At 38.5% G+C, this 24,034-nt stretch overlaps 1 protein-coding gene across 2 annotated transcripts in view; it reads left to right on the top strand.

Annotated features, from left to right (window-relative positions):
• Positions 1-23,003, top strand: part of LOC106755224 (protein ZINC INDUCED FACILITATOR-LIKE 1) — a 48,617-nt gene extending 25,614 nt beyond the window's left edge. The window contains exons 15-16 of one of the 2 annotated variants that reach the window (XM_014637337.2): positions 22,338-22,381; positions 22,528-23,003. In XM_014637337.2, coding sequence (XP_014492823.1) covers positions 22,338-22,381; positions 22,528-22,634 — 151 coding nt within the window. In that variant the 3' untranslated portion in view covers positions 22,635-23,003. Of the gene's footprint in view, positions 1-12,916; positions 13,017-22,337; positions 22,382-22,527 lie in introns of those variants that run through there. The other variant, XM_022778191.1, reaches the window with a different exon arrangement.
• The last annotated feature ends 1,031 nt before the right edge of the window (positions 23,004-24,034 follow it).

Genomic DNA, 24,034 nt, shown 5'->3' with positions numbered 1-24,034 from the left:
GATATAAGCCAAACAACTCACATTATCACACAATACATATAAGGTGCCAAAGCAGAAATATTCACAGTGCAAACAACTTCACGCATATTGGTAAGAACAGGGAAACACCCAATTTGATGGACACATTGCACACAAGCAGGGAAGAACAAGGCAATTAATTTATTCAAAACAGAGAACTTACCTCGCACTCTAGAACACCCAACTCAATGGAAGCCGAGCGACACCGTGAGCTCTCAACCCAACAGCGAATCTCGGGCTTCACCACCCCACCCACCGCACAAGCCTCGCCGATAACCACGAACCACCACCCCACTCGACACCCACAGCGACGCGACGAATCGTAGGCACACAATGAAACCAAATTTCTCAACAGTTCTCAGCACAGGGGAGGAAGGGTTTCTGTTTGAGCAAATTGGGGACGACCTGCACGAATACCCTCAATCGCTGAGTTTAATTGGTCGAGACCCTTACCGAAGGACACAGAGGCCTCGCTAAGGTCTTCTTGACCGTCGGTAACATTATTTCATGTTGCCCTTCGGAAATTGATTTTTTGGCCCTCGGTAAGGAACTTTTACCGACGGCCCCTTGGCCTTCGGAAAAATACCTTCGGTATTTAACACTTTTCTTGTAGTGATAATAGAAGGTAGAGTTAGAAGCAGTTCTAGGAGGTTTTATGGAAATTTTTCAAGAATCAAAGGGGTTACCTCCAGACAGACAAATGAACTACTAAATTCCTATCAAAATTGCGTGGATCCAATTAATGTAAGGCGTTATAGATATCATCATTTGCTGAAGAAAGAGATTGAGAAGAAAGTGGTAAAAATGTTGGCTTCAAGGATAATTAGGCCAAGTAATGGCCCATATTAAAGTTTGGGTATCCTAGTAAAGAAGGGAGATGACAATTAGAGATTTTGTATTGATTATAGGACTTGGAACAAGGCCACTATCTTGGATAAATTCCTTATTCCAGTCATACAAGAGCTCTTGGATGAGTTAAATGGGCCTTGTTATTTTTCCAAGTTGAATTAAAGGGTTAGTTTATCACCCAATCATAGTGAAAGAAAGAGACATTCCAAAGACAGTTTTCCGTACACGCTAAGGCATTATGATCTTTTAGTGACGCCATTTGGATTATCTAATGCTTTAGCAACTTTTCAGTGTGTAATTGATCGAGGTCGCACCCGAATCAAATTAATGTTCAATTAAGTGCAGTATAGGAAATGACTCTTAGGTCGTCTCTCAATGACCAAATATTGATTTAGTCATTAAATCGAATACGTGGTAGGGATGGTTTTTGTAGAGTTTTGTGGCTTGAATTGAAACAACTAAAACACTAATTGAACTACTAATTGAAAACGATTGGTCACTAGCTCAATTACATGCTTCCAATCACAGATTAACAACAATTAAACACTACTCTAACCTTTAATATAACACAAGCTAACCAACTAAGTGAAGATTAACCATGTTTCATAATTGCGAACTAAGCGAACAAAACTCACCTATTCCATCAATTCAATTTCATACAGATTAATTAACTAAGTGAATATTCAATCGCCAATTGGGCAACTAAGTGTATACCCATTTGCAAGATTACAATCATATTCAATAGAATGCCAAGCCAAAGCAGCAAAAACACACTTCCAACTCAAAAATCTCAAGGAAATGATGCAATTTCGCTTATGACCAACCAAGCACATTTAACCTAACATTTAAACGAGATTAAAATAGAAAACTGAATTGAATTTGTGAGACCCAATAACAACATAACAATAAAACGCAATTCTGGAATGAAAATTCAAAACTAAGCGCAACTAGAAAACGTAAATTCAACTGGAAAACATGAAATCAATTGGAAAACGTAAATGGGCAGCAATGAAAGAGGGAAAATGAAAGTGCAGAGATGAAAACGAGAATGAAAATGACAATGAAGATAGAACACGAAACGAAAAGGAAATTGCAATTAAAATGGAAAAGATTCAATACATGAAGAGTAAAAGAAAGCAAAACCTAAAACCTCCAAAAGGGGGTGGGTGTGGAAAACGCTCCAAGCTGCAAACCCTAAAACGAAAAATGAAACTAAGGGAAAGGAGAGTGAATGAAATCTAATTTGGGGTTTTAGAAACCCTTTTTACCATTTTCCCCTTCCTATGGGCTTCTACAAAATATGCCCAAAAATGGGCCTAAAGCTAACCTAAAACGAAATTAAAAAGAAATGTTGATGTGGCAAGTGAAGAATGACGTGACAACTCTCTTGGTGTCCCAAAATAATATTCCAAATAATTCCCTAAAATTAATAATGGAAATAATTAGCCTCAGGTAATACAAATTAATTAAAACAAGAATTACAGGTCAAATTAAGCCCAAATATCAAAACTGAGGAAATATTAGACAATTAAGCACAATCCCCTAATCAAACGTAATACAATAAGCTAAGTGAATAATATAAAATATTGATTCATCTGTGATGAATACAATATTAAAGCAATTCTTGAAGAAATGTGTGCTAGTTTTCTTTGATGATAATTAAACCTTTGACATACCTCTTATGAAAGCATCAATTTCAATGGACTTCCAAAGACATCACAGCCATGAATGCTCTCGAAACTGCCCTTATCACTTCCCTAGTCTTGGCATTACCAGATTTCTCCCAAAATTTTCATGTGGAGTGTGATGCTTCTGGTTAAGGAATAAGGGTTCTATTGTCCCATAATCGAAGGCATATTGCTTATTTTAGCAAAGCCTTAAATGATTTTTCCCTTTCAAAGTCTATCCATGATAAGGAACTAGTAGCTTTAGTTTTGCCCATACATCATTGTAGACCATATTTGTTGGGACAAAAGTTTATGATGCATACAGATCAAAGAAGTTTGAGATATTTGTTGGAGCAACGTATTACCACTCAGAATCAACAAAACTGGTTGGCCAAGATTTCGGGTTATGAATTTGAGATTGAATATAGATCAGGGGTGTCTAATTGAGTGCCAGATTGATGGCAACCTCCTTAAGATGAATGGTGCGGAAATGAGTGAACCAAAGCTTAGAAGGATGTAATGGAGGGGTGTTTCCTTGGATGAATGGTGCGGAAATGTGGTGGTAAATGTCCAAGGATGATGATCTATTGTATGAATGGTGTAGAACCTCAAAGCCTCTAGGAGATATGATGGTGGTGGTGTAGTGTTTGATGGCTCCAAGAGAGGTTAGGCCAACTCAAGGAGGAAGGTGACTAGAGGGGCCTCATGGGTTGCTCTAGTCTTGATCTAAGATGAGTAGTATGGCCAAAGGGTGTCTCCTTCTAACCCTAAAAGCATGATCTCTCACCTTTGCACTCATTGCCAAAAATGAGGCCTTCTAACCTCTCCAATGATGGGAGGACATGTGGCCACTCACAAAACACAATCCTCTCCATTCCTAGAGTGCCATGTGGCCACTACTAAAAATAAATACTCTCCACTCCTAGGGTGCCATGTGGCTACCTTTTAAAAAGCAAATCCTCTCCAATGGAAGCATGACACATGGCACACACTTTTCACTTGGTTTGGATATCTAACTTTTTAAGGAAAATCCTATGCTACTTAGGCCTTATTGATGGGTGTCGTGGCCCATATAAATTTGATTGCATATGAGAAATGCAGTATAGACTAAGAAGTGACTCCTAGGTCGTCTCTCAAGGACCAAATTGTGGTTCGAGAATCAGGTCAAACACGAAGTGGGGGAGGGGGTTGTGAAAGGTTTTGTGACTACAGATGAATCAAAATTAAACACAGATGGAAACAATGTAATATCGTGAACGACCAACCAACTAACTTAAGCTAACATCACAATTAAATTAACACAACCGAACATAAAAGACAAAATAAAAAAAACAAATGAAAACATTAAAATAAAACATTTAATACCAAAGCGTGTGAACTAATTAAAGTGGGAATAAAACTTAGAAGAAATTGCATCGAATTGGCTAAACAAATCAAAAGACGGTTCATGACATGGCACAAAGAAAAGGAACAATACATTAACCGTAAACTAAATGACAATTGTTGAACAAGTGAAATGGCTTTGAAACATTAAATGCATTTACGGTATTTGGCTGCAAGAGTTTAATCTAGATAAAATAATGAAAGAAAGAACACAACCACAAGCTATTGAAGCGCAAGAAATTAGCAAGAAATGAAAAGCACTTTCCCATAATGAAGCACCGTCTACTATTTTTTTAAAAGAAAGGAAATCTATAATGCTGGAATCAATTATAAATAAAATACCAACTATCCACTAAATAAAACATTGCTTGCTTCTAGCTAACATAAAGGAAACCAAGAAAAAAAGTGTTGTAGTTGTTGTTCAACCGTGAATGACGCTACAGGTCAAGCAAAGAAAAGGAAAAATGGTTCCTCTCAAGGTGGCTGCTGCACCTCCATTTTCATGACCCTCTGGTTCTCCATTTCTCTTTAGAATATAACGTGCTCTCTCCCTCAGCAAAGTGGCGGCTGATGCCCTTTTATTCCCGCAATCCCGATACAATGTGCCCTACTTCATTCAACGTCCCATGGCCCCCCTTCTCTGCCTGTGTGGATGCTCCTTTCTCTTCAACAATGAATCATCGTCTACACCTCCTATTCCTTGCCTAATGGGCCGTGACATGTTGCTGCAGCGTGGAGGTGTGTGGGTCGTGATATTGTAGCTGCAGGTGTGGTGCTCCCAACTGGACAGTTGCAGGCCGTGAGGATGAAGTGCTGGATGCTGCCTACGCTGGACGTGTATGTGTGGAGGCTGCTGGGAGCGATTGCCCAAGCTATGTAGACACCTCAACATCCAAGCAGTTGCATCTCCTATTCAAATCTGGTTAGGCCATGAAGGTGCTTCACGTGATCTCCTTTTGTTTATAATGAAAACACGTGTGTGAACTCTAGTTGGAGAGTGAAGTCCAGCATCTTGGAACGTCACCAGTCGTGACACCTCTTGGACCAAATTTACTTTCTTTTATCCAGCAACATCTTTTTTTATTCCAGCTTCCAAGCCCAAAATGGGTCCAACATTCTTTTCTTTCCGGCCCAAGTGATTCAGCTGTGTGCATTTCATTAAAATGAGATCAGCTCCCAATTGAATTCAGCGCGTGTGCCTCCTAGGAAAACAAAAATCATGCAACATTTTTCGAAGAAAATGTGGGCTAAACGTGAGTTGTGTGCTTCATTCAAGCATCAGCGTGCTGTACTATTCCAGAATAAGAAATGACCATGCTTCCATCAAACACACCCACGCTGGATCAAATGTTAAAGAAACTTGGAGCTTTCCATTACAGGCCATCTCTGTGTGCACCCCCAAAAATGACATTCACACCTCCTTTCTCCATTAAGCTTAGAATAAAATTGATGTGGCATTTCCTTTAAGTCCAAAATATTATCCAACAATTTCCTTACAATTAATAATGCAAATAATTAGTCCCAGATAATTCAAATTAACTAGAATAAGAATTTCTGGTCAAATTAAGCACAATTCACAGAAACGGGAAAATATCGGACAATTAAGCACAATTTCCTAGCACAATAAACTAAGTGAAATCAATAAACTAAGTGAAATCAATATCGATTCATCAAAATAGACCACACTTAGTCTTTTGCACTCCTAGGCAAACCAAGACGCAAAATAGGGAATAGTTCAATGGACATCAGGGAATTGACACAAACTCAACAGACAAAATTACAGTCCTCAAGAAATCTGGACAAGGAAAAGTAGTAGACAGTATCCACACAGAATCAGAGAAAACAGATACTCATGAATTTATCCAAGTAGTTCAAAGCATGGTAAAATGATCAATCAGTCCAAGAGGTGAATCAAAAGCAACAAAACCTCACAAATGCACACTATCGATGTTTCTCTCTAGTGTCTAAGGTAAACAATGTCACTCAATGCAGTCAAGAAAGCAAGCAACAAACAGTCTTGGCAAGCCTCTAATGTCAACACTCAAAACATATGCATGTTCAAATCAAAAGGTCTTTTATGGATGTAATGGGGTCAAGGAAAATGGAGGATATAATATGGATAAGAAGCTACAAACCAAAAGAAATAGAGGAGCAATGGGTTACAAGTGTAAACACAGTCAAATAAAACTCAAACCTCTAATTCAATCCTCTTCTTGACTCCATTATTCACACAACAATTTTTTTTCTCATTTTTCTGTTTTTTTTTCTCATATTGTCTCTTTTCTTTTCTCTCTGTTCAAAACACAACTCTAAGAGACAAGATACACAACATATTTACAAAACAAAACAAGAAAAGGAACCAACTAGCCAATTCTCTAAATCTCCCAAGAGAACACACTTATTCCCAAAACAATTCCAAAGCTCCAAAATTCCCTAAGGTTAAGGTAATCATGGTTTTTCACTTAGGGCTAATGTATAAGCTTCAAAACAAAGAAATGGGGAAAGTATAGGCTCAAAGGGGCTATCAAAGGATCAAAACAAGGTAGGCTAATCTGGCTAGAGAGGCTCAACAACAAAACTGCCTTAATCACTTCCAAACATGCATATCAATCAAGAATCATCAAAAAGAGTCAAGCCAAGGCATATGTGCAAGCAATCAAGAGACATATCACACACAAGAAAGAATATCAAGTGGCTCAAATCTCACACAGGATAATTTCTATCACAATCAAATCAAGCTCTCAAACATCATAATCATATTCCCAAGCAAAGAAGAGTAAGGATTTCCAACCAATCAGAGTATCAATGAAGAGAAAGACAAGTCTAAAACCTAAACAGAGTCCAGAAATCAAGAGAAACCTGCAAAACTATACACAAAACAAAACAACAACTACCTAGAAAACAAAAAATTTAACAAAAAATTTAACGCAGAAAACATAAACTAATCAAAGAAAATAAAATTCTCCCCCAATAGACCACACTTAAACTACATAGTGTCCTCAATATGTCACAAGCATAAGATCATAAATCAGAACAGTCGACAGATCATGGACAAGTGCAATACAAGTGGGGAAAGGAGGAGAAGGGAAAAGAGAACTCCCTTGGTCATGGTGGCAGTTGCCAATTTTGGACTTGCAGAGAAGTGTCTTCCATAAATGGATCAAGAAATGAAGTGCTGAGGAAGGACTTCATTCGCCAAATCTGATCCAGAAGAGAAATGTCTTCCATAACCGGATCAAGGAAGGGATGATTCATCAATAAATCACCTTCAATCGTGGAAGACGAAGAAAGTCCACCTGGCTTAAAATATCTGCTCATATCTGCCTGGTCCTCAACATTTTCATCTGATTCACAGTTAGTATCACCAAATCATAAAGTTGGAAACTGATTGTATCACAAAATTGATTTCAACACAAATAGAGCAAAAACCAGCTTCATAACTACATTTAAAATTTTCATAAAACTGTGAAAGATCAAAATTTAATCCCAAGTCTAAAGCATCTTCAGTTTTCACAGTTTCCATATCAAAATCAACACTAACATGTGAATTCTCAGCAGAATCAAGAATATGTGAATGCATAAACAGCTCAGGCAAAGCAAGTGGGAATTCAAGTTTAGAGAAAACCTATGTTGATTCATGATTCATCTCACCAATAACAACTGAACGAGCAATTGCATCCTCAAGTGCAAGAGGGAAGGCACAGGACGGTTGGGAAGTAGATGGCGTAGTAGGAAGGTCATGACTCTGTTCCCCATCTCCTATGTGGATGACACCAACATCGTTTTGAAGCTGAACAGCCTGAAATGGGGATTCCTCTAAAACATGAGACTGTTCCTCAGTGAGTTGAGTTGCCATCTGCCCTAATTGATTACTCAAACTCTGAAATGAAGCTATAAATTCCTATTGAAGCTCCTGAAACTGCATAATCTGATCTATGGTTTCCTATTGAAATTGCATATTTTGAGCAGTCATCTGTCTCAATAACTTCTTCAATGTAGGCTCAGAAGCAGTGGGAGGATGAGGAGTTGCTTGGGAAGGCTCATGAAACTGCAGCTGCTGTGGTTCCTGGACAGGTGGAGAAGCCATACAAGAATTCAGAAATAGTTGATATTTCTGTGGAGCATCATACCATCCCAAGCTAGGGTCATTCCATCCAGGATCGTTACTGTTACCATACTGAGCAGGGAAGAATTCATCCAAGAACATATGCTTAAGATCTTCCCAAGAAGTGATGGATCCTAGAGGAAGACCATAAAGTCAATCCCTTGCTGCTCCTTGTAGTGAATGCAAAAATGCCCTTAAAAACATGTGAACATTAAGGACATGAGAAGGTTTCATTGAAGAGCAAATGGTGTAGAGCTCCTCCAAATGTCTGTAAGGGCATTCACCTGCAAAACCATGAAACTTAGGTAGCAAATATATCAGTCCAGAGGTGAGAACGCAATGAAAATCATCCTCATGAAGTGAACCTGGCTCCGAAACACACCCACGCTGGATCAAATGTTAAAGACACTTAGAGCTTTCCATTACAGGTCATCTCTGTGTGCACCCCCAAAAACGACATTCACACCTCCTTTCTCAATTAAGCTTAGAATAAAATTGATGGGGCATTTCCTTTAAGTCCAAAATATTATCCAACAATTTCCCTACAATTAATAATGCAAATAATTAGTCCCAAATAATTAAAATTAACTAGAATAAGAATTTCTGGTCAAATTAAGCACAATTCACAGAAACGGGAAAATATTGGACAATTAAGCAAAATTCCCTGATTAATTCTAGCACAATAAACTAAGTGAAATCAATAAAATATTGACTCATCACTTATACAAGCCTTAAACAAACCTACACTACATGGCCTAATACAATGGCCTAAATTCCTACACTGCTCTTCAATCCTTGCTTAATAATGGCTCCAAAGGTGGTCCACAAGGTAGAGTTGACACCATCTTCAAGGACGACTTTAACTCTCTTGAAAGTGCTTGACCATGGCTAAGGGATTTTCCATCATTCCCTCCCTCTTGAAAAGGATTTGCCCTCAAATCTTCAACATGGAACAGGGCAAACTTCCTTTTCTTCAAAATCTTCAATTCTTCATTATTTTTCCACCAGGGTCAAATACCTATTTTATAACACAAGTTAGAACAAGTGTTATAATAGTTAATATGTGAAGGATGTAGCTCCCAATAAAGATACACCTTAAATCAATTGAATGATTAAGGTCTTAGAAAGTAGGAGCATTTTTCTTGAAAATTTTATTTCCCACACAAGGATTATTTGGGTGTTTTCTTGCCATGCTTCTAGAGGAAGATAACAAGGACACCTTTATACTTTTACACAAGCTTTTGGCCCTTAACATCATAATTTTCTTGTTAGGGCATTCTTGAGACTTGTGCATCATGCTTTGATACTTAGAACAAAAGATGTCTTTTATTTTCTTCTTACCTTCTTCTTTTTCTCTTTCTTTTTCTATTTTCTTTGTCATTTGTGCTTGATCCTCTTCCACTTGAGAAGGTGTGAGAGGATGAAGTACAAACTTATTATTATTGTGAGTGATAGTTATTTCATTAGTGTGGCCAATATGTATAGATTTCCTATCAAAAAGCCAAGGCCTTCCCAATAAAATATTACAAGCATCCATAGGTATTATATCACATAACACGCTATCTTCATAATTCCCTATGGATAGCTTGACCATCACTTGATGATTAACTTCCAATTCCTTGTCCTCATTGATCCATTAAAGTTTATAAGATTAAGGATGAGGAAAAGTAGCTAATCCAAGCTTGCTAACCAACCTAGTGCTACAATAATTTGAACATGAGCCACTATCCACTATAAGGGAACATGTTTTGTCTAAGATTTTACATCTAGTGTGGAAGATGTTATCTTTTTGTGTGTGCTCTTGTGAACTAGGTTGATTATGGAGAACCCTTCTTATCATAAGAAGTTCTCCCTCACAAGGATGGACATCCTCACTTGGGCTTTCTTCTTCTTTCTTTGCACCACTTATGATGGAAGACAGCTTCGAGAGAATGAACGTAGGCGTGACGCAAATCCTCGAAGCTTCTTCTAGAGAGAAGACGACGCAGCGGAATGTTGAATAATCTCAAGATCAAGAGAGGAAAACCTAATTCGTGAAGAGAAGACATGAGTTTGAGTGCAAACTCGTCGAGATCGGGATCTGACTCAAGGAAACCCTAGAAATGGTGAAACGACTCAAACGAACCGATTAATCGGTTCAAACCAAAGATTAATCGGTGGAAATGTGTTTGAACGGTAGAAAATGGAAGATAATCGGTGGAAAAATACCTAGATGATGACGGAACCCTAGATTGAGAAGGCTAATCGGTGAACATGGTGGAAGAGGGCTGAAACCCTAAAGGAAGATGTGATTAGGAGATGAGGAAAGGGAAATAACCTTTGTTGACGACTGGAGTTTGGATCTGTGATGGAAGATTGTTGACGAGGATTCGAGAGAGAAATGCTCTCGTGAAGGAAGAAACGTAAAAATGGAAATGGAGAGCTGAAGCAATGAAGCTTCTGACGCGGGCAGGGGAAGGAAATTGAGAGTTGACTCATGCACTGAAGAGGTGTCAGCGTGGCAATGGTCCACGGTGGATGAGAGAAGCACGGTGGATGAGAGAAGCACGGTGGAGCTTTGGAAAATGAAAATGAAGTGTGCTTTGGAAGGAGGCTAGAGGTCTTTGGACTCTCTAGCCAAATGACTTTCAAGAGAGAATTAATTCTGGGTTTCAGAAATCTAATTCTCATTAATCTCAAAAATAAGGAATACAAGGAAGGGCTGAGTATTTATAGTGACCCAAGCTCCCTTTCATGCTAGGCTACAAATACGATGAAATGTAAAAAAAAAATACATGAAAGAGGACTGTGCCAAGAGGGATTCCATCAACTTATCTCACTTTCACTCTCACTTTCCTCATCTTGGCTACTATATAAATCAATACCCCTTAAGATCATGGTCTTTTTGGTGGGGCATTGTGATGCAATGTGACCTCTACCAAGACACTTGAAACATTTAATTTCACTAGTGGGTGATACTCCCACCCTTGGCCTCTCTTTTTCTTTCTCTTCTCTCTTCTCCCTCCTTAGATTCCTAAAGGGTTCTTCTTCTACCACTTGCTTGCCCTCCCTCTTGTAGTCTTTCTTAACACTAGAGTTAGAGTGGAAAGCTTTCAAACATTTTCTTAAGAGTTGTTGCTCTACCTTAATGCAAATTTGTACCAAGTCATTTAAGTCTTGGTAGGGCAAAAATTTCACTCTATCCCTAATCTCAAGATTAAGACCACTTAGAAACCTAGAGATGGTGGTTTCTTCTTCCTCCCTAATTCCTGCCCTCAACATGTAGAGCTCCATCTTTTGCCTATAGCTCTTTATGCTCATGTCTCTTTGTTGGAGCCTTTGGAGTTGGTTCATTAGCTCCCTATGATAGTATGAGGAAATATGCCTTCTTCTCATGGCACTTTTCAAGTCATTCTAGTAGGTAACTTGGGGAAAATTAGAGAGTCTTCTCTCTCTCACAAGGGAGGTCCACCAATACATGGCATTCCCTTGGAAACTCAATATGGCCAATGTGACCTTTCTCTCCTCACTCACTTGATGACACTCAAAGAGTTGTTCAACTTTCATCTCCCAATCTAAGTATGCCTCAACATCTTCCTTACCATGGAAATGGGGGAGGTCCACTCTAACCTCTCTTGAAGGGTGCATCTCTTTGATTTCTAAGTGGGGGAGGTTGATAGTATTGATGGGCAAGCCTACTATCTACCTCATAGTGTGTGGGTTGAGTTGGAGTTCTAGAACTTCTTCTTGTGTGAGTCCTACTCCTACTCCTACTCTTGGTTTTACTCTTGCTTTTCCTAATTTCTTCTTGGGTTTTCTCTTGTTTTTCATTGAGAATTCTAAGTTCCTCATCTAATTTAGCAAGATAGTCTTCTCTTTCCATCTTTTCTTTTTCTTTCAAAATAACTTCTTGCTTTTGCCAAATTTTTAGTGACTTAGTTCTTTGGCCAAGTTTCTCAAAGTAGGCTTGACCTCTTCACTAGAGTCACTACCAATTTCAAAGGATGTGGTCTTAGACATTCTCAAAGTTTTCAAAAATATGCAATGCAACAAAAAAATTACTTAGAATTTCAAGAGAAGTTCCCTAGGAGACTTAAGGAAGTAAAAGATGCCCAAGTTCACTTCCAGGAAAGGGAGGTGAATCACAAAGGATTGCTTAAGAACAAAGCCTTTCCTAGCCAAAGCTTATCTTAGGTACTCTTACACCAAACTTCTCAAAAGGAACAAAAATTGAAATTAAAGTAAACACACACTAAACTACCAATATTAAGGAAAACAATAAATCTAAACTATGCGGCCTAATGATGAATCATAAGGAACTTTGGTTCCCTCCTACCGACCAACTACAAATATCGCTTAAATAATAAATGTCCAATGTTCTTGTTAGGAAAAACCCCTAACAAGTCAAAAATACATGTCCAAAAAGGAAAACAACTACAATTTTACAAATCAAAGAAAATACAAACAAATCTCTCTTTCTCACCAAGTGTATACTCTCTTGTTTTGTGTTTTAGACTAAGACTTTAAGCTTCCCTTCAAGGCCTCCTTCACCTTTGGATGTTACTCACTGTTTTGGGTTGTCCTCCCCATGATCCTCACATTTTTTTACCATCCAAAGACCTACACCACAAGTTAACACCACTAAAGCTAAAAGGAGTCCAAGGAGAAAGCAAGAAAAGGTCTAAAATGAACAAAGGCTCTTCAAAAGGAGATTTACTTTGACAAAACAATGAATGTTTAGAAGACAATCAAGCAATTAAATGGTAAGAAAGAAAGGTTAGCACAAAAAAAGGAGTTACCTAAAAAAAGGCACTAAAATAGATGACAAAAACCAAAAACTACTAGAAAATCATAAGGTGCTTTTGTCCTTTGGCAAGCTAGATCAAATGGTGCACTAAGGCAACCCTTTTTTTAGATCATCATGGCTGCTGGAACAGAAGCTTGGGGACATAAAAGTCAGCTCCAAATCAACACCAAAGTGCTCACACAAAGTTGGTTAAAGATAGTAAATGCATGTGCTTTTACTTTCACTTTATGCTTTTGCTTTTTGTACTTTTTGTCTACTTTTTTCTTTTGTACCTTTTGTCTCTTCTTTTTCTTGAAATTTTTTTAGCACAAACACACACCAAATCAAACCTCAAATCTGGAATGTTACAAGGAGTTTGATGTTCATACAAGCTTATAGCACCAAAATGAAGAAAACTTACTAGAATCAAGTATAGCATGAAACACAAAAAGGGACATAATGGAAACCTAACTCTAAGAACTTGTTGATGATCTAACAAAAAGTATGAACTCAAATATGCAAAGAAAAAGCACTCAAAGGTATTCAAATGAAACAGTTTTGAAATTTACTCAAACATGTATTTTTTGTGATTTTTCAAAGGTTAAACATTGAAGTAAAGACATTTAAAGGACTAAACATGACTCTAGACAACATGGATGGATTCAAAAATGAAAATGAAACAAAATAAGCATATAAGACCAAAAAACACAACAAGGAATGACTCAAAAGAAAGAAAAAGCACAAAAAATTAGCCAAAACTACCGAAAACAAACTTGAAAAACGCTAATGACAACATCCTGGCAACTTTGACCTTTGCCGAATGTTTTACTTATAACGTTCTGCACAGAAATCCAAATGAAGCGATTCTTGTTTTGTTGGAAACTACACTCCAAGGGCTTTCATTTGAATATTTTTACGTATTTTTTGGACAACTGAGCTAGATGCAGTTCAAGTTTCAAAATCGTCACAGTTTGCTACCAGAACAAATGATAGATGGAAAACAAAACACAAGACAAGTAGGGAAAAAAAAGCATCAACAATATGGAAAAATAAAGGATAGATAAGAACCAAAAGACTTAGCTCTTGAAGAACCAAAGCTGTGATACCAAATGATGGCAACCTCCTTAAGTTAAGTTGGGCCAAAGCTTAGAAGGATGCAATGGACGGGTGTTTCCTTGGATGAATGGTGCGGAAATGTGGTGGTAAATGGTCCAAGGATGATGAGCTATTGTATGAATGGTGTAGAAGCTCAAAGCCTCTAGGAGATGTGGTGGTGGTGGCGTAGTGTTTGATGGATCCAAGAGAGGTTAGGCCAACTCAAGGAGGAAGGTGACTAGAGGGGCCTCATGGGTTGCTCTAGTCTTGATCTAAGATGAGTAGTATGGCCAAAAATGGGCAGCATAACATTACTCAAAATCAAAGATGAAATACAAGGGTGGAGACACCTCTATTTATAGGCCAAGGGTGTCTCCTTCTAACCCTAAAAGCATGATCTCCCACCTTTGCTCTCATTTGCCAAAAATGAGGCCTTCTAACCTCTCCAATGATGGGAGGACATGTGGCCACTCACAAAACACAATCCTCTTCATTCCTAGAGTGCCATTTGACCACTACTAAAAGTAAATCCTCTCCACTCCTAGGGTGCCATGTGGCTACCTTTTTAAAAGCAAATCCTCTCCAATGGAAGCATGCCGCATGGCACACACTTTTCACTTGGTTTGGATGCCTAACTTTTTAAGGAAAATCCTATGCTACTTAGGCCTTAATACAAGCCTTAAACAAACGTACACTACATGGCCTAATACAATGGCTTAAATTCCTACTCTACTCTTCAAGCCTTGCTTAATAATGGCTCCAAAGGTGGTCCACAAGGTAGAGTTGACACCATCTTCAAGGATGACTTTAACTCTCTTGAAAATGTTTGACCATAGCTAAGGGATTTTCCATCACAGATGCTCTGTCACGTAAGTTGGAAGATCAGGAGGCAGAGGAATTACGATTAAAGGGGATTTCAAGGCCATTTTGGTAGGATATTCAAGAGGTTTTGGGGGATGTACAATAGGATCCAAATCTTCAAAAGATCAAGTGTGATTTGGAATCAGATTTTGGCTCGTATCCAAATTTCACAATGGAAAAGGACGGGTTGCACTACAAGGGCAGATTAGTCCTCTCGGCACAATCTGGGTGGATTCAAAGATTGATTGCAGAATTTCATGTCACACACACAGGCAGTCATTCAAAGTTTGGATTTTATTGTGGAATTACCCAAATCTAACGGATATGATGCGGTATTAGTGATGGTTGATAGGTTAAACGAATATGGGCATTTAATCCCCTTTAAACATCCTTATTTAGCCATATCCATAGTTGAAGTCTTTGTAAGGAAGGTGGTGAAGTTACTTGGGATTTCGTCCTCTATCATCATAGTTGAAGTCTTTGTAGGATAGTGGTGAAGTTACATGGGATTTCGTCCTCTATTGTCAGTTATAGAGACCTTCTACATTTATGAGTTTATTTTGGAAGGAATTGTTTAGCCTTTAGGATACCAGATTATTGATGAGTACAACTTACCATTATAATATAAGATTAATGGTCAAACGAAGATCTTGAACAGGACTCTGGAGACATATTTGAAATGTTTTAGTTCTGAACAACCTAAAACTTGGAGTTCCTTCCTATCATGGGCATAAGATTGGTATAATACAAGTTTCCAGGGGTCAACCAAGTCTACACCTTTTGAAATAATTTATGGCCGATCACTTCTTACTTTAACCCGCTTTGTTCTAGGAGAAAGAGCACTGGAGGCTGTGGCACAGGACCTCCAGGACAAAGATGAGGCTATTAAGCAATTAAAATTTCACCTTGGGCAGAAAAACAAATGTTAAAATTTGCTAACTGGAAGATGAGGCCATCTTCGATTCAGATTGGGGATTAGGTGTTTTTAAAGATCATACCACATAGACATACGTCCATGCCTGCCAGATTACGCCCAAAACTTGCACCCAGGTACTATGTTCCTTTCTAAGTCCTCAAGCAAGTAGGTCCAGTGGCCTTTCAGTTGCAGCTACGGAAATTAGCGAGAATACATCTACTTTTCCATGTTTCACAACTTAAACTAGCAGTGGGAAACCAAAGCTAGCATGAGGAGAAAGACCTTCCAGTGGAACTGCAGTATAAGAAGTCAAGTTGTGTTCCCCTTAGGGTTTTAGATTGTAGGCTGCATTCCTTATGAGGCCTTGTTGTCCCACACCTTCTCATCAAATGGAAGGAGGGGTCCTGAAGATGCGACATGGGAAAATGAAGGGATGATTCAGGACCAATTTCCTGAGTTTAACCTTGCAAACAAGGTTTTTCATATCCCACGGAGTATTGACAGAACTGTCAAGGTCTATGTTAGGAAAAAAGTCAAAAAGTAAACGTAGAAGTTACTAGTAAGATGGGAAAGGGGTTAGGCAGTTAGGAGAGACTGAATTGGATAATTATAACACCAGTTAGGCAATTATAATTGTCTAAGGGTGGTTTTCTCTTTAGTGGGGAGCATGTAAAGAGGGGAGTTAGAGGGTATTTTGTTGGGTAACAGGTTATGTCTTGTGTAGAAGGGAACTTCTTCCATTGAATGTAGTTGAATGTTTCTATTTTTCATTCAAATAAAACACTTACAATCTTGCTGGTGTACTTTCAATGTCTTGATTCTTAATCTGAAATAAGTATGTAGGTTCCTTATCACCAAGAAACCTAACTGTAGATCTCTACAATGGATTAATATTTCAAATGATACATGCTCTAACTCCTGCATATTAATCTAATTCATTAATTCTTGAACTTCTTGTCTCGAAAAAGTTTTGATAATGATATCAACATTTACAAATAATTACTCCTGCATATTAATCTAATTCATTAATTCCTGCATATTTGTTCTATAAATAATGATATCAGCATTTACAAATAATTACTCCTCATAATTACAAATACCCCATTGCCTGATTTGTTTACCTTAGCTTAGGAATATAATTATATATAATCATTTCATGATTTGCCTTACTTGTTCTTAGGAGAACAAGTCACTGTGATTAAAGAGATAAAATATTTCTTGATTCAAACTTCCTACTACGTTCCTTTATTATCATATGGTTCTTTCTTAGCTATATTTGTGAACTAGATTGAAAGATATATGATATCATGATACACAAGTGGGTAAGGGAGCTGATTCTAGGCCCAAGAGGGTGTCTAAGAAACCGTTGGGCTGGGATGATTTCATTCATCATTAGTGGATTACGTCTGTTTGATCTTTTTCTCCAATAATGTTGGTTTTCAGTAGTTCTAGAATGTGTTGGTTAGGATTTGTTATTATGTTATTTGGCCTACGTGCCACCTGTCCTAGAGAATATTTTGAGTCATCAGCTTATATGTTTGTACGGTGTGTGGGAAAAGAAAAAAATAGAGAAGTATTTCATTCCTTACCTTGCCTTTTCTGAGGAGGTAGCCTGACCTCGAATTCAGTGCTTATATTTTTAAGTATCATTTGGTGCTTTCATTGTTCTTTTTCTCTATGGCTGAGGGTACCTGTTTCACGCTCCTTTCTAACAAAATCGATGAATTGCTTTCTCAGATGTCACTTTTTTCTACTCAAATGAACGATATGCATAATCGACTCTCTCTTTTGGAAACTCACCATACCACTCCTCCTTCTTCCCCGCGCCATCCTCATTCCTCCGATAATACCTCTTCTCAGCGCCACTTCTTGAAACTCGACGTTCCCCGCTTCGATGGTACAGATCTCGTAGGGTGGATATTCAAGATCTCTCAATTCTCTGAGTATCAAAATACTCCGGAAGAAGAACGCATTACCGTGGCTTCCTTCTACCTTGATGGTGTTGCCTTAGCTTGGTTCCAGTGGATGTATCGGAATGGTCAGATCCTCTCATGGCCTCACCTCTTACAAGCTTTGGAAGCCAGATTTGCCCCCACTACGTTTGAAGATCCTAGAGGTAAGCTCTTTAAGTTGTCCCAAACTTCCTCTGCTTCTTCTTACCTCACTAAGTTCGAAGCCACCGCGAATCGCGTCACGGGGTTGTCGCCGCCTTTCCTTCTGAGTTGTTTCCTCTCCGGTCTTACGCCGGAGATCCGGCGTGAGGTGGTGGCCCAACAGCCTCAATCGCTGTCCACAGCGGTGGGCTTGGCCCGGTTACAAGAGGAGAAGTTGTTGGATATTTCTAGGGTGCCGCGACCTAGGCCACTTAACTCTTGGTCCTCTCCACCGTTGACCCGCACCGTTACCATCGCTCCACCGCAACAACCACCACGAGCTTTACCTCCATTGTTGCCTACTCCTACCCCCAAGACTCGTTACCGCCAATTAACCAAAGCTGAGATGGCAGACCGCCGTGAGAAGGGGTTGTGCTTTAATTGCGATCAGAAGTATTCACAATTGCATCGGTGCCCAGCTCGTTTCTTCCTTTTTATTTCTGAGGAAGATGACCCAGTCAGTGGTTTCCTTCCGAATCCACCGTTTTCAGATCGGGTCCCTGAATTAGATACATCACCTATGGACTTGCTGGACCCTCCAACTCAAATCAGTTTACATGCTTTATCCGATACTGGAGCTCTCGAGACACTCCGATTAACTGGCCACATTGCACTTCACCCGATTCGTGTGTTGGTAAATGGAGGTAGCACACACAATTTCATCCCAAAAGAAGTAGCTACTCGTTTGGGCTTGGCCCAATCCCCTACTGCCCCCCTTAAGGTCTTGGTTGGAAGTGGGGAAGAACTGGCGTGTACATAGGTTTGTCCTTAAGTGGAGTTATTGATCCAAGGGCATTCGTTCCACATTGCTCTTTACGTGCTTGATATGGGCGGATCCGATGTGGTTCTTGGGGCCCAATGGTTAAAGCAATTAGGGCCCATTTTAATGGACTATCAAGCACTCACTATGAAGTTTGCATTCAACCAATCCCTTGCTGAGCTTAAGGGAGATTCTGGACTGCAGCCCACTTCTCTTTCCCTGCATAAACTCAAACGGGTTGCTCGAGCAGATCCAACAGCCCAGTTTTTTTCATTGGTGGTAAGGCCTTCTTTTAATCCAAACTCACTTCCAGATCATCCTAATCCTAAAGTACGTGATTTACTTTCTTCCTTCACATCACTTTTCTCTGAACCCTCTTCTCTGCCTCCACCTCGAAATACTGATCATGCAATTCCTTTGCTCCCTAATTCACAACCAGTCAATGTTCGGCCTTACAAATACCCACATTTTCAGAAACTTGAGATTGAAAGACAGGTTTCCAAAATGATTGCCTCTGGTTGGATTCAACCAAGTTCAAGTCCATTTTCTTCTCCGGTTCTCCTTCTGAAGAAGAAAGATGGATCTTAGTGTATGTGTGTGGATTACCGCGCTTTGAATGCCATTACGGTCAAGGACCGTTTTCCACTTCCTACGGTAGAGGAGTTGTTGGATGAATTGGGTTCTGCTTTTCGAAATTGGATTTGACTTTAGGTTTTCATCAAATCCGCCTTCAACCCCCTGATATTCCCAAGACAGCTTTCCGGACTCACGATGGACATTACGAATATTGTGTAATGCCATTCGAATTGTGCAATGCCCCGGAAACATTCCAATCTACCATGAATGATATTTTCAGGCCTCTATTGCGTAGGATAGTTATTGTCTTCTTTGATGATATTTCTGTATTCAGTGCTGACTTTAATCAACACTTGACTCATCTGCGCCAAGTATTCGAGATGTTGGCAAGTCATAGTTTCTTCTTGCAACCTCACAAGTGTTCTTTCTTTCAGACACATATTGCATATTTGGGGCATATAGTTTCTAATGGGGGAGTGTCTCCTGATCCTGGACAAATTGAGGCTATGGTTAAATGGCCAGTCCTTACCTGCACCAAAGGGTTACGTGGGTTTTTAGGTTTGACTGGTTTTTACCGGAAATTCGTTCGTCATTATGCAGCCATAGCCCAACCTCTGACTGATTTACTTAAAAAGGGGCAATTTCAGTGGTCCACCCATGCTCAGAAGGCTTTCGACTCTCTAACATCTGCCATGACCAGCATCATAGTCTTAGCTTTGCCAGATTTTGATAAGACTTTTTATGTCCAAACAAATGCATCAGGGACAGCCATGGGTGCAGTTTTGACTCAAGACAATCGCCCAATTGCTTACTTTAGCAAGGTGTTCTGTCCTCGATTGTCTAAATCCTCTGCGTACGTCCGAGAGCTCCACGCCGCACTAGTGCAGTGAAGCGATGGCGACAGTATTTGTTGGGACACTTTTTCATCATTCAAACTGATCAGAGGAGTTTGAAGGAGCTCTTGACGCAAGTCATTCAGACCCCGGAACAACAACACTATCTTGTAAAGTTGCTGGGTTATGACTACGAGATTCAGTACAAACCGGGGAGATTGAACGTGGTGGCGGATGCACTTTCGCGATCCTATTGTCCACTTCAGGGTGGGTTACATATGCTCTCTACTCCATAGTTTGTGTTCTTAAATGAGTTGAAGGAATCACAATTATTGGACTCTGAATTCATTCTTATGAGGGATAAAGTACTGTCGAATCCCTCCTCTTATCCTCTTTTTCGTTGGAATGGCGATTTGCTTCTGTATCGTGGAAAGATTTGGATCAACAACCAGTCCAAATTTATTCCCTTACTGTTACGAGAATTCCATGAGACTCCTGTTGGGGGTCATGTGGGGGTCAGCAAAACTTTGAAGAGGATCAATGCTAATATTTTTTGGGGATCCATGGCTAAGGACACTAAGGCGTTTGTTTCTCAGTGCGTCGCTTGCCAGCAGACCAAGTATAGCACAACAAGACCTGGGGGACTCTTGCATCCTCTGCCTATTCCTTCCGGAGTGTGGGAGGATATCTCACTAGATTTTGTGACCGGACTTCCGCCATCTAACGGTTACATGGTGTTATTGGTAGTAGTAGACCGACTTTCGAAGGCAGTCCATTTGGGATCCCTTAATTCGGGCTTTACAGCTTACAAGGTAGCAGAGTTGTTTGTCTTTATGGTGTGTAAACATCATGGATTGCCAAAGAGCATCGTTTCTGATAGAGACCCGGTTTTCATTAGCCGGTTTTGGTCTGATTTATTCAAGTTCAATGGAACGCTCCTTCGGATGAGTTCCTCATATCATCCTCAAACGGATGGGCAAACTGAGGTTATGAATCGTACTATTGAGCAATATCTGCGTGCCTTTGTTCATCAAAAGCCAAGTCTTTGGTTCAAGTATCTTCCATGGGCAGAGTACCATTATAACACTTCTTGGCATTTTCGGGTCAGGAGTGACTCCGTTTGAAGTGGTCTATGGAAAACCACCCCTATCCTTGCCATCATACATAGAAGGAACTTCATCAAATGCTGGGTGTGATGCTGTCCTTTCTTCTCGGGAAGAGATTTTGTCCCTTTTACGTCGCAATTTGCTTAAGGCACAAAGTCGCATGAAGAAACAAGCAGATTCAAAACGTAGGGAAGTAGTTTTTGAAGAAGGGACATGGGTTTATTTGAAACTTCAGCCATATAAGCAGGTTTCCATTTCTGGTCACAAGTATCATAAGCTAGCCAAGCGCTTTTATGGTCCTTATAAAGTTATTGAACGCATCGGCCCAGTGGCTTATAGACTAGAGCTCCCTTCATCATCCAAAATACACAACGTTTTTCACTGTTCAATGCTGAAACATCATGAAGGGCCAATTCCTACTCAGTTTGACCTCCTTCCGCCTGACTCAGTGGATAGCAATCCCTTGATCACCCCTCTAGCAGTTCTGGATTTGAAAACAGTGCCCATAGATGGCACCCCTACGTGTATGGCCTTGGTTCAATGGCACGGGCTGTCTCCGGATGATACTTCTTGGGAGAAGTGGGATGAACTCAAACTGATTTATGACCTTGAGGACAAGGTCCTTGTCGAAGGGGAAGGTATTGATACACAAGTGGGTAAGGGAGCTGATTCTAGGCCCAAGAGGGTGTCTAAGAAACCGTTGGGCTGGGATGATTTCATTCATCATTAGTGGATTACGTTTGTTTGATCTTTTTCTCCAATAATGTTGGTTTTCAATAGTTCTAGAATGTGTTGGTTAGGATTTGTTATTATGTTATTTGGCCTGCGTGCCACCTATCCTAGAGAATATTTTGAGTCATCAACTTATATGTTTGTACGGTGCGTGGGAAAAGAAAAAACAGAGAAGTATTTCATTCCTTACCTTGCCTTTTCTGAGGAGGTAGCCTGACCTCGAATTCAGTGCTTATATTTTTAAGTATCATATCAACATTGAGATAACCACACCACAAATGCTAACAATTGTTATTGGTTTTTAACACCACACCATACTTCCCAGCTCCAACACCCACATGAGTTGGCTGTGCAGTATCATTTCTTATTATTTATGAGAGAATGGTGAAAGGTTTTGATACAATTGATATTTACAATCCACTATGATCCATTAACATTTAACTATTTGTTTCATTAGTGGATGTTTTCAACCATATACTTTCCATCTCCAATTTTCTCATATGTGATGGTCAATGCAGATTAACTTGGTCACAAAAGCGGATTGATTCTTCCTTCCTCCCAGGTATGATACTCAGCTAGTTTATCTGTGCTGGTTTCTATTTTATATATGACAGATGTAAACCCTTTGTCTAAATTTATATGTGAAGAACTCTTTCTTTTCACATTCAACAACATAAATTTAGAGCATTTATTCGTACCAAATTGCAGGCACACATATGGTGTTCTTTGTCTTGAACATAGTTGAAGCAGTTGGATTATTAATGATGTTCAAACCATTCCTTGGTGAGAAAAAGAAACCTGATCAATTACAGTGATAGCAATCAACAAGAAGTTTCACATCATTGATTGGAACTATTGATTATGAACAAATCTATATCGATGGCAACAATTCAATTTGTAACTTCTCGTTAGAGAAAAAGGAAAAGGCATCGAAGATAAAAAGAATTAAGGAGACTGAAAAAGTGAAGAAATATTGTATGTTCTTTTACAGTTGAAAATGACCTGTGGCCACACATTTGACCCCTTTTTCTGCAGAGATGTAACATACAAATGAATTGCATTCACCACCATGAACAAAGGAGTCATTAAATTGTTTTTGTTATGAAAACAGTCATTTTCGTTAGTTTATAACTAAATGAAAAAGTCATGTACCATAATTTGTTTTTATTTCAATCCAAAATGTTTTTATATTTATGTACATATATATTGATGTTTGTGGTAGATTTCGTTCTCTGCATAGTAGCAGAATACAGAATCTTTCAATAAAATATTATAATGTTATTTTACGATATTTCTTAAATTATATTTATTATGTTCATCGTTACAGTAATCTCTTTTACCGGATGTATAACCCTCTTTTTTTTATAAAAGGTGAGAGGAAGAAGAAAATAAACTTTCTTTGTTTGGTTCAAGGAGATTGTTTTAAAAAGTTATTAAACTATTATTTATCAATTTATATTTGCCTATTTGTGAGAGATTCGTCGGACACTGTATAACAGATTTTGCTGTCTCCCCTTTTCGTCTGTCTCCATTATAGGGAAAGTGTTCATTAATGGTTTATTGTTTTTTTATCAAATTTATTTTCGTACTTAGTTTTTTTTTTTTAATTTTTGAAACATATTAATTTACTCTTTTCAATATTTATATTTAATAAGTTTTTTTTAACCGTTCTATGTCACGATCTAATAAATTTAAGAATTAAAAATATTATAACCGAAATGAAATATAAATATTTTATTATTTAAATATAAATCTTTTAAATAAAAAATTTAACTATTGAAATTCTATTTTAGAAAAATAAAAATGATTTTTTTTTTTAAAAAATCTTCTTCATTTTTCTTTATTTGTCTTTAAATGTTTTAAGAATCTACTTATATTCTTTCATAGAACTAATCATCCTGATTAACACCAAATTATACCTGATGAGAATTTTTGTAAAATAAGTTTCTTTCCTTTTTCTTAAGTTGTTTTTTTTTTCAAGTTTTATATGTAAATATTTTAGGGTAAAGATGAATTTTTGTTAGTATAAGATATATAAATTTGTTCGTATTATTATTATTATTATAATCTTTTGTGTATTTGTTTATTTTTATTGTGAAAGTAGTGGAGTTGGAACATTGGACAAATAGATAACTAAAGTTAGTTAAGTTTTAATAATTCTTTTGTATAGATGACGCATATGTGAACTTGATGTGATCATAGTATTTTATTTTAT

This window comes from Vigna radiata, unplaced genomic scaffold, assembly GCF_000741045.1.
Source record: "Vigna radiata var. radiata cultivar VC1973A unplaced genomic scaffold, Vradiata_ver6 scaffold_462, whole genome shotgun sequence".
NCBI lineage: Eukaryota > Viridiplantae > Streptophyta > Magnoliopsida > Fabales > Fabaceae > Vigna > Vigna radiata.
The sequence above is the reverse complement of the archived record's forward strand: the minus strand, read 5'-3'. Positions and strand labels throughout refer to the sequence as shown.